This window comes from Geotrypetes seraphini, chromosome 4 (genome assembly GCF_902459505.1).
Source record: "Geotrypetes seraphini chromosome 4, aGeoSer1.1, whole genome shotgun sequence".
Taxonomy (NCBI): Eukaryota; Metazoa; Chordata; class Amphibia; order Gymnophiona; family Dermophiidae; genus Geotrypetes; species Geotrypetes seraphini.
In genome coordinates this window covers 319,142,596-319,159,367 of record NC_047087.1, presented here as the reverse complement: position 1 = coordinate 319,159,367, position 16,772 = coordinate 319,142,596, and the positions used below count along the sequence as shown (strand labels likewise).

Genomic DNA, 16,772 nt, shown 5'->3' with positions numbered 1-16,772 from the left:
TTTAGCGAAATGAAAAGAAAATACTATAAGTATATATTTAAAGCATAATAAAGGCTATAGCGCTTAGTACGGAATCTCATATTTAAATCACTAAGGCTCAAGATTTTTCTATTTCTAGGCGGAATAATGCCAAAAAAGTTGTCCACTGACTAGGTTTGAAAAAGACATATTTAACAATGCAGTAGCACACAATGCACTTACAGTACGCTTGGTTGGCTGCTGCATGTTGAAATGGATGCGCGTATGTGAGGGGTGTCTGTTCTTTCTACTAAAAATTGTTATTGCAGCCTTGGCCAGGTCTCCAGAGGGGCATAATTGCCCCATCGTTTGTCCCAGGCTCTCCTATTGTACCCTTGTTTACCATGGGTCTTGTGTTAGTGGGCTGGGCTTTGCTGTCTTACTTTGTTTACGGTTGCCATTCCTGGATTGGTGGCACTGTTTTTGTATAACTTTGTCTCATCACTTTTGTTGCTTGCTGTGATTTTGGTTGCATTATCAATAAAAATTATTTTTTAAAAAACAATGCACTTACAAGGATGCTGTAGGTAAAAAGTAGCACCCATGGATATAACCCCAGGTTTCATCAAAAGAAATTCACGGCGATGCTTCGGCGTCTCTCATGAAAGATCAGGGAACATCTGTACTTTAAAGCCAATAAATTCCTTCTTTCTATTTTTAAAGAAAAGTTTCAACAACCATGCTTTATCAATTGAAAGAGATAGGGATATAATCAAAGTAGCTGGCACTGTTGCCTCTTTATCTGATGTCGCCAACAATTCTGATACATTCATTAACTCTTGATCTGGAGAACTTTTTTGCTGTTGAGGTTGATTTTTATCAGGTAAATAATATACCAGAGAAAATGGAGGTAATGTATCTTCCAAAATTCCCAATATTCCCAACAGATATCTCTTGAGCATTTCCCTAGGCATTCTCAAGCATTTCCATTTTTTTCCTAAGATTAATATTATCTTTCATTAAGTTCTCTTGTAGTAGTTTAGTAGTTCTTATTTCCTGTTCAAGTTTCTGCACAGCAGAATTAGAGACAGATACTTCAGTTTTCAAGTGTTTTAGTTCTTTAGAATATTCAGTCAATTTCCTTTCAATATATTGAAAGTTGGGACTTATGGTCTTCACCAAGCAGGCCATGAGATCCCTTATAGAGTCCAGGCTTACCTCTGAGGGCTTATCCAAACTTATTAAAGATTGAGTAGTGAAGGATAGGGGAGAGGGAGCGCCAAAATTTAGTGATAACCTGGAGTTAATCGACCCCTGGAGGGTGCTGCATGGCGACGAGAGGGATTACACCCATATGTCCCGGGCGCACAGTACTCGGTCCCACATAGACTATATTTGGGTGACAGAACCGGTGTTTTGGGACCTGGAGCAGGCGGATATAGGTCCATATACAATATCAGATCACACTTGGGTTCATGTGAGGTGGAAGGAGGGAGGGGGGCCTCCAGGGGTGTGGCGCTGGGAGTTTCCGCTCGCTTTGTATGGGGATCCGAACTATAGGGAGAGGTTGCTGGGTTCGTGGAAAGACTATAAAAGGCATAATGCTCATGTGGAGGGGGACCCCATCTTATTCTGGGAAGCTGCAAAGGCGGTATTGAGGGAGGATACCCTTAGTTACAGCAGTCATATGAAAAAAGCTCTCGACAGGGAAATTGCGTCTAGAGAGGGATATAGCTAGGGTCCGGAAGAAGTATGGCTCGTCTGGCGACCCCACGCACAGACAAGAGTTGATGGAATATCAAGTGGCCCTCAATTCCCTATTATATCAGCGGGCGCGAAAATCCCTTGCCTACTATAAGTACAAGCTTTATAGATATGGGAATAAGGGGGGGGAACTATTGGCCCGCCTGGTTTCAGCCGTAGGGTTCAGGCCCTGAGGAGCGAGCAAGGGGAAAGAGTTACATCCGATCTGGAGATCGGAGCAATATTTTTTCACTATTTTAAGAACCTCTATGCCCCCCCCAGAGGAGGGAGTATCAGTTGGCCCCTACTTGGATGGGATAACGTTGCCCTGTATCTCTGAGAAAGCCAAGAAGCGTCTGAATGCGCCTATATCGCTAGAAAGTGTATTGGGCAATTGGGAACAGTCCTTTGCTGAAGGCGCCGTGCGAGGATGGTATACGCATTGAATTTTATAACATCCTAGGCGAGGAGATAATTCAACCGCTAGCTCAGATGTTTAATATCATGGTTGGAGCAGAGGCTTTGCCAGAGGGTTTGAACACGGCTTGCAATGTGGTGTTACCTAAACCGAATAAAGACCCCGAACAAGCGGGCTCATATCATCCTATTTTCCTACTGAATACGGAGGTTAAACTGTTAGCGAAAATTATGTTAAATCAGATGGCAACTGTGCTGCCCTCCCTTATCCATGAAGCTCAGGTGGGATTTGTGAAAGGAAGAATAGTTAAAAATGTAAGAAAATTGCTTCTATCTTTGGAACAGCGGGCGGCACGCAATCTCCCATCTATGCTGGTTAACTTTGGTGCAGAAAAGGCGTTCGATAGGGTGAGGTGGGATGTTCTTTATGATACCTTAACGGCCTATGGTTTTGATGTTTTTTTTATATCGGCGGTGCAAGCATTGTATGCCTTGCCCCAGGCTAAATTAGTGTTGAAAGATTTTGAAATGGACTGGATCCCGATTTCTAGGGGGACGAGACAGGGCTGCCCCTTATCACCATTATTATTTGTGCTCACACTGGACCCCCTTATTCAGGATATATATGTCATGCTATCTATCCGGGAGATTGACATCGGAGCTACTACCTTTAAGTTATCGGTCTTTGCGGATGATATCTTAGTACACCTAACGGATCCTTTGCCTTCCTTAATGGCCTTATTGGACTTCATTAAAGAATATGGTGACTATGCAGGTTTCCGCTTAAATTTGGACAAATCAGAGGCGTTGGCATCTTCGGTGGCGGTTCAGGCCCTATGGAGGAATGGGTTTCCGTTGACTTGGGCGCAAGGGCAGTTTGTGTACTTGGGGACTCTGATGACTATGAAGATTCCGCTATTATATCGCCTTAATGTGGACAAGCTTCAGCAACAGGCGGAGCTCTTGCTGGATACTTGGCGGGCATTGCCCCTTTCTCTGATGGGGCGCATTTGCTTAGTTAAGATGTTTATCTTTCCCAAATGGCTGTATGTGATGCAGACTCTACCGTTGTGTTTGACAAAGAAAGATTTGCGCATCTTTTATAAAGGGGTTACTCGTTTCTGTTGGGCGGCCAAGAAACCGAAATTGCAGTTGTCTCAGATACTGGAGAATTGGCATAGGAGGGGGTTAGGTTTACCGGATGTTCGGGTTTATAATTATGCGTGTTTGCTTCGTCATTTGGGGGACTGGGTGAATTTGTCTAATGGTTACACTCCTCTTCAGATGGAACTTGAGTTTTTTGCTCCCTTTGATGTGTTTGCGTTACTCCATAGTCCCCGGAAGGCACTGCCATCTTCTATCAGAACTAGTGTGTTATTTTGCACTTTGCAAGCGGCCTGGCGTTGGCTTGTGCAAGCCCTGGGGGGGATCCGACAGTCACTGCAGGGTAATCCAGCCTTTCCTCCGGGTAGGGAATCACGGGAGTACTTATCTTGGAGAAAGAGAGGAGTTTCTCGATTAGAACAACTCTTGGGGGCTGATGGGGAGCTGTTGGCCCATGCGGATTTGCTGGCTATGGTGGGGGAGACCTGGGGAGCGCAGTTCGCATGTCATCAAGTGGAGTATTATTTGGGATCCCTCGACAGAGCACAACTGAGAAAGCATTTGGGGGCCAGACTGCGGGAGTTGTTCGCCCAGGAGGATGGGGTATCCCTCTCGATGTCTAGCATTCATGCTAGTCTGCAAGACCTACAACCAGCTAAGGACTACCATTTAATTTGGGGTAAATGGGAGGGGGAATTGCAGATTAATTTGGGACAATGGGATGTAGCCCGTACCCTGTGGGTGATGCCTGGGGTGACCCCGTGTGCTTGGTTTCGAGAAACGTATTATAGGGTGACCTTACATGCCTTTTATACTTGTACACAGTTGTATTACAGTGGAGGTCTACCCACACCACTGTGTCATAAATGGGACACACTTTGGGGCATGCCTTTTGGTCTTGCCCCATTATCCAGTGCTTCTGGAGGCGTATAATCTCCTACATGTCAGGGTTGATTGGTAGAGTCTTGTGCAGTACTCAGGCCCACTTCATATTGGATTTACCAGAGGCTTATGGCCATTTACCTAGAGGAAACAGGGCTCTCTGCAGGAAGATGAGCTTACTGGCCAGGAAATATATTCTTCAATGCTGGACGGTCCCGGACCCTCCAGCATTTTGGCACTGGCGGAACCAGTTGCATCAGTTGGCCACCTGGGAGTCAAGAGATGCGGGAGGGTCTCGGAAGCGGAAGATGATGTTCTTGAATATCTGGGAGCCATATCTGCAGCCCTTGCATCCTAGGGGACGCAGTGAGGTTTTAAGATGGGTGTCCTAATCTGGGCGCTCAGTATTTAGGGATGAGAGAGCAATGGTGAGCAATGGTGGAGCAGGGTGGAGAGTACCACTGGGGGGCGGGGTTAGGGGGGGGAGTTATGAAGGTTCTGGCACTTAGACACAGGCATGTTCTTTGGGGGATAGGTGGGGGATGGGGGTGGTGTGGCTTCTTCGGGGCTCATCAGAGTCCAGGGCCTTGGAGTGCCTTTCCATCACCTCTGGCCTCGCTTGCCCTGAGAAGATTAGGGGGGGGGGGGGTTGTTGCTGTTATTCTTATTCTGTACATGCTTGATATAATGTTGTCTCTGATGCATCATTGTTTGTACTGTGCACCATTTGTGTGCCTTTGCATTGCTTTCACTACTGTTTACATCAATAAAAATTGTTTGAACCATAAAGATTGAGTAGTGAAAGAGTGCTCACAACCAAACTGTGGAATTATGTGTCATTTTCCCCCTTGGCTCAATCTGTCCTCTGACGCTTAATTTGCCCCAGACTCTTCAATTGGGTTCCCTTGAGTAGGAGCTCCAACCTCCAGACTCTCCGCTGTTAACAATGCTCGCCTCAGGAGAGTGAAACACCCTAACCTCCAGGGCTTCCACGCCCCTTGGAGAGCTGGTAATCTGAGGCCGTGGGGGCGGCACCCTTACGTCGGGGCTAAGCATTATTTCTAGCCCAGGAGGAACCACCACGGTCTCATCCAGTCCCTGCATCCTCAGTGGGCTGCTCTCTGACTCCATTGAAACTCCCTGCATCCGTCTGAAGAGCTCCTAGATATTGCCAAAAACAGTCACCCCAGTGCTCCACGAGGTGCCAGCCACACTCCAGCCCCTCCGTTTCGGCATCGTAAGTAAGTAAATTTACCGTTAAAGAGAAATTTAAGTATTAACCAAACTGAGCTCTAGAGCGGTCCTCTCAACGTGTCCAGCCAGCAGCCATCTTGGATCTCATCTGGCTACTTCCACTATATCTTTCTTGAGATAAGAAACCCAGAATTGAATGCAATATTCCAGATGAGGTCGCACCATGGAGCGATAGATGGATATTTATAACATTCTTAGTCTTGTTAACCATCCCTTTATTAATAATTCCTAGCATCTGGTAACTGTGATTCGGGTTATTCTTCCCAATGTGCATCACTTGGCATTTGTTCACATTAAATTTCATCTGCCACTTGGACACCCGGTCTTCTGATTTCCTAAGGCCTGCCTGCAATTTTTCACAATCCGCATGCGTTTTAACAACTTTGAACAGTTTAGTGTCGTCTGCACATTTATTCACCTCACTCGTCGTTCCAATTTCCAGATCATTTATAAATAAGTTAAATAACACCGGTCCCAGTACAGACTTACGGCACTCCACTGTTTACTCTCCTCCATTGAGAAAAATGATCATTTAACCCTACCCTCTGTTTTCTATCTGATAACCAATTCCTAATCCACAACTGAACTTTGCCGTCTATCCCATGACACTTTAATTTTCGCAGGAGCCTCTCATGAGGAACTTTATCAAAAGCTTTCTGAAAATCTAGATATACTATATTAACTGGCTCACCTTTATCCATATGTTTATTCCCACCTTCAATGAAGTCAAGCAAATTGGTGAGGCAAAATCTCTCTCGGCTGAACTCTTGCTGACTCTGTCTCATTAAATCATGTTTGTCTACATGTTCCAAAAAACAAAAATAAAAAATCTCAAAAAACAAAAACAGCATTCAGTGTCCTACTTTAAAGTCTGATCGGTCGTGCTACACCCTGAGGCAACAGATTTGTGAAACGCTGGCCACCGTCGGTGTACCAATCAGCTGAAGATAAGTTGAATAATTTTTTCTTCTATCTTTTTGAGTTTTCTACAGCACAGCATCTTCTCAATTTTGATGAAGGTTTTTTTGCAAATGAGGTGACCACTCAACCACCTTTAATAAACCACTTTTTGTGGAGGTGGGAGGGCCCTTTTCTGAGGCTTTTTCCTTCTGGTTAATTTATTGTAGAGCCTGTGGTGTTCTGGTACCACATAATTTGACATCATGCATTAATTCAAGTGAAAGTGTTACTATTTATTATCATTGTATCTGAGTTTTTTTGGGGATTGCATATTTTAAAATCATCTGCCTTGACCTCTTTGAAAAAATATATAAATGATAATTAACATTTTCTCTACACGCAGTATGCTTTGTGTTTTTTAATTTTGTGGTTACCATTATGTATTGTTAAGAAGATTATTTTGTGTGTTTATGAAAAATGAATGGAAGAAATTGCATTAAAATTAGTACTATTGTTATAGGAGTGGGATCAAGGGCAGAGCTTGGGAAGGGGTACTCATTTTATATTTGTTAGACTTAGGGGGTACTTGGCTTGAAGAAGTTGAGAAACACTTCTAGAACACCTCCAGCTGGAAAAAGAGATCAATAATACATAGAATCTACATGTTACAAGAACCCCTCAACCCTGTGATTATAAACTGAACTAATCGTATCTATGAAACGGCAGCACTGCAAATATTTTAGAACACCTCCAAATGGAAAAACAGAATCTATATCGCACAAGAATCCTCTGCAATTACAAACTGTAAAATCTCTACCTATAAAAATCAGCACTGCAAATATTTTACAAAATCAGAACAGCTCCAGCTGGGAAAAGAGAACAATCATACATAGAATCTACATGTTAAAAGAATCTTCTGTGTTTATAGAAGAAAAATCACAGACTGCCATCTAGTTAACAAGATTCTAAAGATCAGAAAACATACCTAGATAGAAAACTAAAACCCCAAGAAACCAGACTGTGTACGGCAGAACACTGAAAAGAGAGAAACAAAGACATTTCGTCCTGTACAGAACAAAATAGAAGAAATCTACATTTTCAAATCTGACAACACTCATTTCACTTAATATCAAAATCCAATTTTTTGTACCACTGTTTGACCATTTTGGGTTGGTCCCAATCTCTACTACATTCTCTTGCTGGCTGTCTCCAAAGTCATAGAAACATAGAAATAGACGGCAGATAAGGGCCAAGGCCCATCAAGTCTGCCCACCCCAGTGATCCTCACTATCTATCTTTGCGGATAGATCCCACATGTCTATCCCATCTGGCCTTAAAATCCGCCACACTGGTGGCCTCAATAACCCGAAGTGGAAGACTATTCCAGCGATCAACCACCCTTTCAGTGAAGAAGAACTTCCTAGTGTCACTGTGCAGTTTCCCGCCCCTGATTTTCCACGAATGCCCCCTTGTTGCCGCGGGACCCTTGAAGAAGAAGATGTCTTCTTCCACCTTGATGCGGCCCGTGAGATATTTGAATGTCTCGATCATGTCTCCCCTCTCTCGACGCTCCTCGAGTGAGTAGAGCTGCAAATTCCCCAACCGCTCCTCGTACGGGAGCTCCCTGAGTCCCGAGACCATCCTGGTGGCCATTCTCTGGACCGACTCCAGTCTCAGCACATCCTTGCGGTAATGCGGCCTCCAGAATTGCACACAGTACTCCAGGTGCGGTCTCACCATGGATCTATATAGTGGCATAATGACTTCAGGTTTACGGCTGATGAAACTCCTGCGTATGCAACCTATGATTTGCCTTGCTTTGGATGAAGCTTGCTCCACTTGGTTTGCCGACTTCATGTCTTCCCTGACAATCACTCCCAAGTCTCTTTCTGCTACAGTTCTTGTCAGGATCTCGCCATTTAGGGTGTAGATCTTGCATGGATTCTGGCTTCCCAGGTGCATGACTTTGCATTGCACCTGGGAAGCCAGAATCCATGCAAGATCTACACCCTAAATGGCGAGATCCTGACAAGAACTGTAGCAGAAAGAGACTTGGGAGTGATTGTCAGGGAAGTCCTTTTAGAGAATCTAATTTCCATACACTGCTGTTCACAGCCTTCTTCCCTTATATCTAATTCATCTGCTTATTTAATCTACATCTAGCTAGGTTTTATTCCTCCGTCTCCATCTTTCACCTACTTACAAGCTTTTTACTTCCTGCGCTTACCTCCCTAGTTCTATCATTTCTACTTCTCTTGTTCTTCCATGTATTTTATCTTCTCTCTATATATTCATTGCCTCCCCAACTTATCTTCTCTGCCTCTCACTCCTTTCAATCCCAGTTCTTTCCATGTCTTCATCCCCTCTCCACTCCAGTCCCTTTGTGTGTTATCCCCTTACACAGATTCCCATTTTCCCTTCACTTACATCCTCTCTCATCTCCTTCAAAGATTTGTCCCCTTCCTTTGTCCCTCACCCATTCATCCTCTCATCTCTTCTCCCCATCATCCTTTATTTCTGCCTCTTCTCCAGCATCCATCCACTTACTTCCTTCTCCAATATTTTATTTACCTTAACAGTACCTCATTTTCCTCCAGTACCCATCCATCTTCACCTGTCCTTGCCTCTCTCTCTCTCCCACATAGTTATCTGCTCTTCTCTTACTTTTCCCAGTCCCTACATCAGCCCTCCACCCTTAGATCCACATGGAGCTAACCTTCTCTCTGTCCCAGCCCTAGCATCAGCCTTTTTGCATCTTTCCCTAGCATCTGCCAGCATCAACCCCCCTTGCAGGGCCATTTACAAGCCCCAGCCTCCTCCTATCTGTCCCACTTACAACACCAGGTTCAGCGCCAGCTCTAGCTCCTTCTTCTATCTGCCCTCCCCAGCCCCAGGCTCCTTCTTCCACCCTCCCCCTTCCTTTTCAGCCCCCAAGTCTAGTTTCAGTCCATAGTCTATTATTGAGAAAGACATTTATTTATTCATTCATTCAATTTTCTATACCATTCTCCCAGGAGAGCTCAGAACGGCTTACATGAGTTTATTCAGGTACTCAAGCATTTTTCCTTGTCTGTCCCGGCAGGCTCACAATCTATCTAATGTACCTGGGGCATTGGGGGGATTAAATGACTTGCCCAGGGTCACAAGGAGCAAAGTGGGTTTGAACCCACAACCCCAGGGTGCCGAGGCTGTAGCTTTAACCACTGCGCCACACTCTCGCCACACATGGAAGAAAGCCACTGCTTGCCTTGGATCGGTAGCATGGAATATTGCTACTCCTTGGGTTTTGGCCAGGTACTAGTGTCCTGGATTGGCCTCCATGAGAACGGGCTACTAGGCTTGATGGACCATTGATCTGACCCAGTAAGGCTATTCTAATGTTCAGTCCCTACTCCCATCTGAACCCCCATTTAAGTCCCAGCCTCTTCCTCCTCCCCCGACCTGCCCTCCTGTATTTTCAGCCCCTTCTTCCATTTAGTCTCAGCCTCTTTCTCCCATCTATACCCACCCCAGCCTTCTTCTTCCACCTGGCCCCTCCTTTTTAGTCTCAGGTCTAGCCCCAGTCCCTTTTCACACCCACCCCCCTTTTAAGTACCAACCTGCTCCTCTCACCTGCCCCCAATTTCAGCCCCCAGTTCCAGCCTCAGTCTCTATTCTCATCTGATCCCCCTTTTCACTCCCATCCTTTCTCCCACCTGGCCCCCTCCCCCCAATTTTTCTGCCTACCGTTTCAGTCTTAGCCTCCTTCTCCAACTCACCTCCCCAAGTCCAACCCCAGCCTCCTTCTTCCACCTGTCCTTTTCAATTTCCAGTTCCAGTCCCAGCCTCCTCCTTCCACCTGTCCTTTTCAATTTCCAGTTCCAGCCCCAGCCTCTTTCTCTCTCCTGCTCCTCCCTTTCAGTCACCACCTTCCCTTGCTTTTTAGCCCCCAGTTCCAGCCTCATTTCTTTCTCCCATCTGCCCCCCTTTTCAGCCACTAGTTTTAGTCCTAGCTTCCTTCTCCCATCTGCTCTGTGTCTCTCTAGCAGAACTGACAATGGATGCAGGCTGCTACAGGCCCTCCCTCAGTCTCATCCCGCCCTCATAGAAATAGGAAACTCCTTCAAAGGAGGGAAGAACACAACTGAAGGAATGCTTAAGTTAGCCTGCATCCATTGTTAATGCTACTGGAGAAACTCAGAGTAAATTTAGAACACAGCCAGAAGAGGGAAGGGAGAAAGATTCCGCCTCGCATGGAGGGAAGGAGGCAGACACAGCAATGGAAGCAGTGTGGAGGAGAGATGAAGGAGGTGGGGAAGCAAGAGACATCATAGTCCTTCAGCTGGCCCAACAGGTAAGCACAACTTACGGAGGCTCTTGGCAACCCCTAGAGGTCAGTGCCCCCCTTGCCACACCTACCAGGTTGCGGCAGTCACGATCCCCCTCCCCCATATCTTTGTTTTCCATATCTGCAATCTCCTAGAGCAGGCAAGCATCTGGGAACATTCACGGGTGCAGCTGCTAAGAAAGCATTGGGAGGGAAGACTGGTCATAAATATGGGACCCCTAACACACCCAGAGGTCCATTACTTATTCTTATATACCGCCAACAATCTTGCGACTTCTAGGCGGTTTACAATAAAGAGAAGTGGTTTACAATAAAGAGAAACTGTAAATACAATAAAGAGAAACTGTACATACAGCGAATTAAAGGGTATAGCATTGTACATCTGGTAATTCCAACATTAATAATATTAACAACAGTTTGTGTGCTGCAAGACCAGGAAGTGCCATGCTGCTAACACAAATTTAGAAATATTCCATGAATTGAATGGAGTGTTCATGGTTAGTGATTAGGGTTGGGGTTTACAATTTACAGGATCGGGTATGTGGTGGTATTATGAGGGGGGCTGATGTTCTGGTTCGTTGCCTAGGTATTTCAAGAACAGGTAGGTTTTTAGGTGTTTCCTAAATTCGCCATAGTTGTTTGTGTGTGCAATTAGTTTTTCTAAGTCTTTACCCCATGTGGCTGCCTGGTACGATAGCAGTTGTTGATGGTATCTCTTATATTTACACCCTCTAGCCGGAGGGGAGACAAATTTCAGGTGTGTTTTTCTTTCATGTCTGTTGGTTGGGAATGAGAAGAGGTCTGTAATATATTTAGGGGCTAGACCGTTTAATACCTTGAAGCAGAGACATCCTAGCTTGAACGTCGTGCGTGCCTTCATCGGCAGCCAGTGTAGGAGTCTGTAGGAAGGGGTTATGTGGTCGGACTTCTTCAACCCGAGAATCATCCTGACTGCTGCGTTTTGTATCAGTTGTAGTCTTTGCATTTGCTTCTGGGGGATTGTCAGATGGGTGATGTTGCAATAATCTAGGTGGCTTAGTATTAGGGATTGTACTAGAATTCTGAAGGCTGAAGTGTGGAAGTACGCCTTAATGGACCTAAGTTTTCAGAGAGTGAAAAACCCTCTTTTGATTAGGGAGTCTATATGGTCTTTCATGGTTAGTCCTTGGTCTAGTATTACTCCTAGAATCTTCATCGTTGGTTGAATAGGGTAGTTAAGATTGTTAATGTGTAGTGATTTTGTCGTGTTATGTACGTGTGGCGAGGCTATAAAGAATTTAGTTTTCTCTGAATTGAGCTTTAGTTTGAAATCTGTGGTCCATTGTTCCATCATGTTTAGCGCTTCAGTTGCTGTGGGGGTGACTTCGGAGGGCGAGGTAGTAAACGGGATAATGATTGTGAAGTCGTCTGCATAACTGCGTACCCAGTGAAGCTATGTAGACGTTGAAGAGGAGTGGGGATAGTGGGGACCCCTGTGGTACGCCTGATGGGTTTCTCCATATTTTGGAGAGGTTACAATTGAAGCGCACTTGATAGGTGCGGGTCGTAAGGAATCCTCGAAACCAGTCCAGCACCTCGCCTCCGATGCCGATTGCGTCTAAGCATTGTAGTAATTTTTTGTGATCCACCAAGTCGAAGGCCGAGCTCATGTCGAATTGCATGACTAAAGCTTTGTGACCCTTGCTGAATAAGTTGCGTATGTAATCTAGGATCGCTGCAATCACCGTCTCCGTACTAAGCAGCGGTCTGAAGCCTGACTGGGTTTCATGTAGCAGCGAGAACTGATCTAGGTAGTTCATCAATTGGGTTTGTACCAAACCTTCCATTATTTTTCCATTACTGTACATTTGTGAAGACTAAACACAACCTGCCTATAGGAGTCAGTGTCTGAAACCTGAAGCATCATAAGAAAGCAAACAACTTCTCACCTGTTTTTCTCCTGAGATCCTCGCACTGACTGATATGAGGAAACTTCAAGATCTCCTTCCACTTTTTGCTCCTTCCTTTGCGCTTCCCTCCACCACCTGCAAAAGAAGCAGCTGCATTACACTTCAGATGTTTGCACTCCATTTCCTTGCGATCTGCTGCTCTGACCACTGGAGTAAAATACACACAACTAATATCTGAATTTAAACAGAACTTTTCAACAAGACATTTGAAGGATATAATTATAGTTATGGTTTATTAAAATCTTCTATGACACCTTTCCTGTGAATATATAAGGTGGTCTGCAGGCTAACGAAGAGGACACCATAAAATTAAAAGGAAAGAAGACAGTAGATGATACCAAGATTTGTAACAGAGTAGACACCGAAGAGGGAGTGGAAAATATGAAAAAGGATCTGCAAAAGTTAGAGGAATGGTCTAATGCCTGGCAACTAAAATTCAATGCAAAGAAATGCAGAGTAATGCATTTGGGGATTAATAATCGGAAGGAACCGTATATGCTGGGAGGTGAGAAGCTGATATGCACGGACGGGGAGAGGGACCTTGGGGTGATAGTGTCCAAAGATCTAAAGGCGAAAAAATCAGTGTGACAAGGCAGTGGCTGCTGCCAGAAGGATGCTGGACTGTATAAAGAGAGGCGTAGCCAGTAGAAGGAAGAAGATGTTGATGCCCCTGTACATGTCATTGGTAAGGCCCCACTTGGAGTATTGTGTTCAGTTTTGGAGACCGTATCTGGCGAAGGATGTAAGAAGACTTGAAGCAGTCTAGAGGAGGGCAACAAAAATGATAGGAGGCTTGCGCCAGAAGACGTATGAGGAGAGACTGGAAGCCCTGAATATGTATACCCTAGAGCACAGGTGTCAAAGTCGGTCCTCGAGGGCCAGAATCCAGTCGGGTTTTCAGGATTTCCCCAATGAATCTGCATGAGATCTATTTGCATGCACTGCTTTCAATGCATATTCATTGGGGAAATCCAGAAAACCCGACTGGATTCCGGCCCTCGAAGAGGGACTTTGACACCCCTGCCCTAGAGGAAAGGAGGGACAGGGGAGATATGATTCAGACGTTCAATACTTGAAGGGTATTAACGTAGAACAAAATCTTTTCCAGAGAAAGGAAAATGGTAAAACCAGATGACATAATTTGAGGTTGGTAGATTCAAAAGCAATGTTAGGAAATTCTACTTTACGGAGAGGGTGGTGGATGCCTGGAATGCGCTCCCGAGAGAGGTGGTGGAGAGTAAAACTGTGACCGAGTTCAAAGAAGCGTGGGATGAACACAGAGGATCTAGAATCAGAAAATAATATTAAATATTGAACTAAAGACTTGCACGGTCTGTGTCTGGCCGTTTGGTGGGGGATGGGCTAGGGAGAACTTCAGTAGCTGGGAGGGTGTAGATGGGCTGGAGTAGGTTTTAACGGAGATTTCGACAGTTGGAACCCAAGCACAGTACCGGGTAGAGCTTTGGATTCTTACCCAGAAAGAGCTAAGAAAAAAAATTAAAAAATTTTAATTGAATCAGGTTGGGCAGACTGGATGGACCATTTGGGTCTTTATCTGCTATCATCTACTATGTTAGAAAAAAAAGTCAGAGATATTACATACAACAGAGCATATTTAAAAGAGGGAGAAGGGGAAAAATGTCAGCAAATACATCATGCAAATAACCTAGGACATGGAAATCAAGGAAAACCAAGAAAATGTACAAGTTAAGTAGCTGTAAAGATTGAAAGGGAAGAAAAAATATCAATGTCGTGGGAGAAACATAGAAACATGATGGCAAATAAAGGCGAAATGACCTATCCAAAGCATCCACTCTCTTTTCCTCTTCCTATGAGATTTCACGTGCCTGTCCTACTCTATCTTGAATTCACACACAGGAGACTAAGGAGGAATGGAAGAGAGGGTGGTTTCCAAAGCCAGTACAAGATACACCTCTAGAGAACTGCAAAAAAGCCATTTATCTCACTCTGGTTCTGTATCATTTTGGGTAATGATCACAGATTCGCAGGCTAGCTTTCACCAGGACTTCACATCTCTCAATCCTTGAACTACTACTACTATTAATTATTTCTATAGTGTTATCAGACATACGCAGCGCTGTACAGTCACAAAAGACATTCCCTGATCAAAGAACTTACAATTTAAACAGACAAACAGGATGCCAGGGTGGAGGATACAGATGGGGGGAATGGTTGATCTGCTGGCTGGGGTGGTGGGCAGTGGAGAGTAGGGTTATGGATTGAAGGCAATATCAAAAAGTTGGGTTTTCAGTCTGCTTTTAAACAAGGGAAGGGTCTTGGTGGACAAACTCAGGTAATTTATTCCAGGCATAGGGGGCAGCTAGATGAAAGGAACTACCGCTCTTTTCAAAAGAGGGCACACAAGAGCACACTCCTTCCCACTATTCATACATTCACACACTCACACTATCAGAAGAGTGCCTTATTAACACACACACCAAATTCAAGAACTCAAACTGCATCAACCCTATCTATGAAAAGTCAGCACTGCAAATATTTTAGAACCCCAGTTAGGAAAAAAGAACAAGCCAGACTGCTACAGAATCCTACACAAATCTACATGTTAAAAAAAAATATCCTTCACTGTGATTATATAAGGAAAACACAGACCATCATCTAGTTAAAAACAGACTGCAGATTAGAAACAAAATACATAGAAAATAAACCAGACTCTTAGGTACGGAATACCGAAGAAACAAACAAAAGGCCCGGATTCTATAAATAGCGTGGCCGCTTAGAGAATTGTGCCTTTGGGAAAGATGGACATCGGATATGTAGGTCAGGTATTTCAAGGCCTACTTTTTATGTAAATCATGCCTACAAAGGTGCTTTACAACACCTAATGCCACTTCTGGCATTACAACTTAGCAACTGACTCTATTTATTTTAGATCTCCACTAAAGCCAGCCAGCATAAATAACAATAGGAGAATCTTAAATAGGTTTATCTTAATACTTTATAACTCACAGACCTCAGTGATACCATCTGTATGCCACTAAACTTTTAGATCATACAGAATATCGGTATCCCTAATCGTCATTGGTCTCTTATAGTCATTTTATTCTAGTTTTAAATATTTGTATTAAAGTAATATACTCATCTATACTACGCGGGTGGGGGTAAGCACTCCGACGTAGTCCTACGTTTCGCCCCTAAGGGCTGTGTCAAGGAAATCCCCCTGCAATGTAGGATATAAAACATTAAGGGGTAAATTCTCTATAATACGTCTAAACTTAGGCGTGCTTTAGACGTCTGCAGTAATTGAATAATTACGGAGTTAAGGGTCTTAATAAGCGTTAATTGGGAGTTATACGTAGGTAGACGTCCAAAAAAGATAGACGAAGGATAGATGTCTAAGGAAAGCATAGTCACGTCTACATATGTAGACGTGGGCGTGAATTGGGCGTAACGTGGGAGTGGTGATGGGCAGGCACTACTTAGACGCTACTTAGGCAGCAGACCGCGTCTAAATATCGTCTATATTGTAGGCATAAGAAACGCTGGTCTAACGTGGATTTTGCTTCATTTCAATGTAGTTTCAACTTTCATAATTCCGGCTCCCTGTTAGACGCGAGTTAGACGTCCTTTGTGCTTTTGCAACAATAATTCCAATAGAGAGTTTGAAAAGGTAATTTTCATCTTTTCTCTGTCCTAATAAATTTAATGACACCATATCAATAAAACACATTATATTGCATGAATAACAAAGTACATTTCTGCCCAAACAATAATATAATTTACACATGGCTTTCCTGTTTAAAAACAACCCCCTTTTTTTCTCAACAAACAGCACTGCAATCGGCTCTTTTTTGAAAGCAAAGAAAGAACAGCAAACACATATCATTATTGCACACATTACTTCATTCCTCAGCACTTAAAAAGAGAATAAACAGATACACACCTTAACATTCATCTTCCCTCATTGCAAAATGGAGCTCTTCAGATGCACAAAACTGACCTCATTGTGACATCATCAATCTGCACCTTCAAGGTAGTATGTCACAATTAAAAGATGCGCTGGGTGTAGAACTCACAACCTCTGGACGATTAGCACAGCATATTTACCCATAGAGCTACAGCAGCTTCTACTTAGGTCCATCTCACCACCCTTTCATATCATACTTGACTGATCTGCCTATGTATCATCTCATTAGCTATCATGTCACACTCAACTCAAAGAAAGCATTTCTGGCTCACCAGGTTAATGCGCCTGGTCC

The 16,772-nt window shown here is 44.1% G+C and overlaps 1 protein-coding gene across 4 annotated transcripts in view; it reads right to left on the bottom strand.

Annotated features, from left to right (window-relative positions):
• The window catches only part of GRK5 (G protein-coupled receptor kinase 5), a 331,566-nt gene that overhangs the window by 260,325 nt on the left and 54,469 nt on the right, over positions 1-16,772 (bottom strand). For all 4 annotated transcript variants that reach the window (XM_033940660.1, XM_033940662.1, XM_033940661.1 and 1 more), the window contains exon 2: positions 12,514-12,609. In XM_033940660.1, coding sequence (XP_033796551.1) covers positions 12,514-12,609 — 96 coding nt within the window. The remainder of the gene's footprint in view (positions 1-12,513; positions 12,610-16,772) is intronic.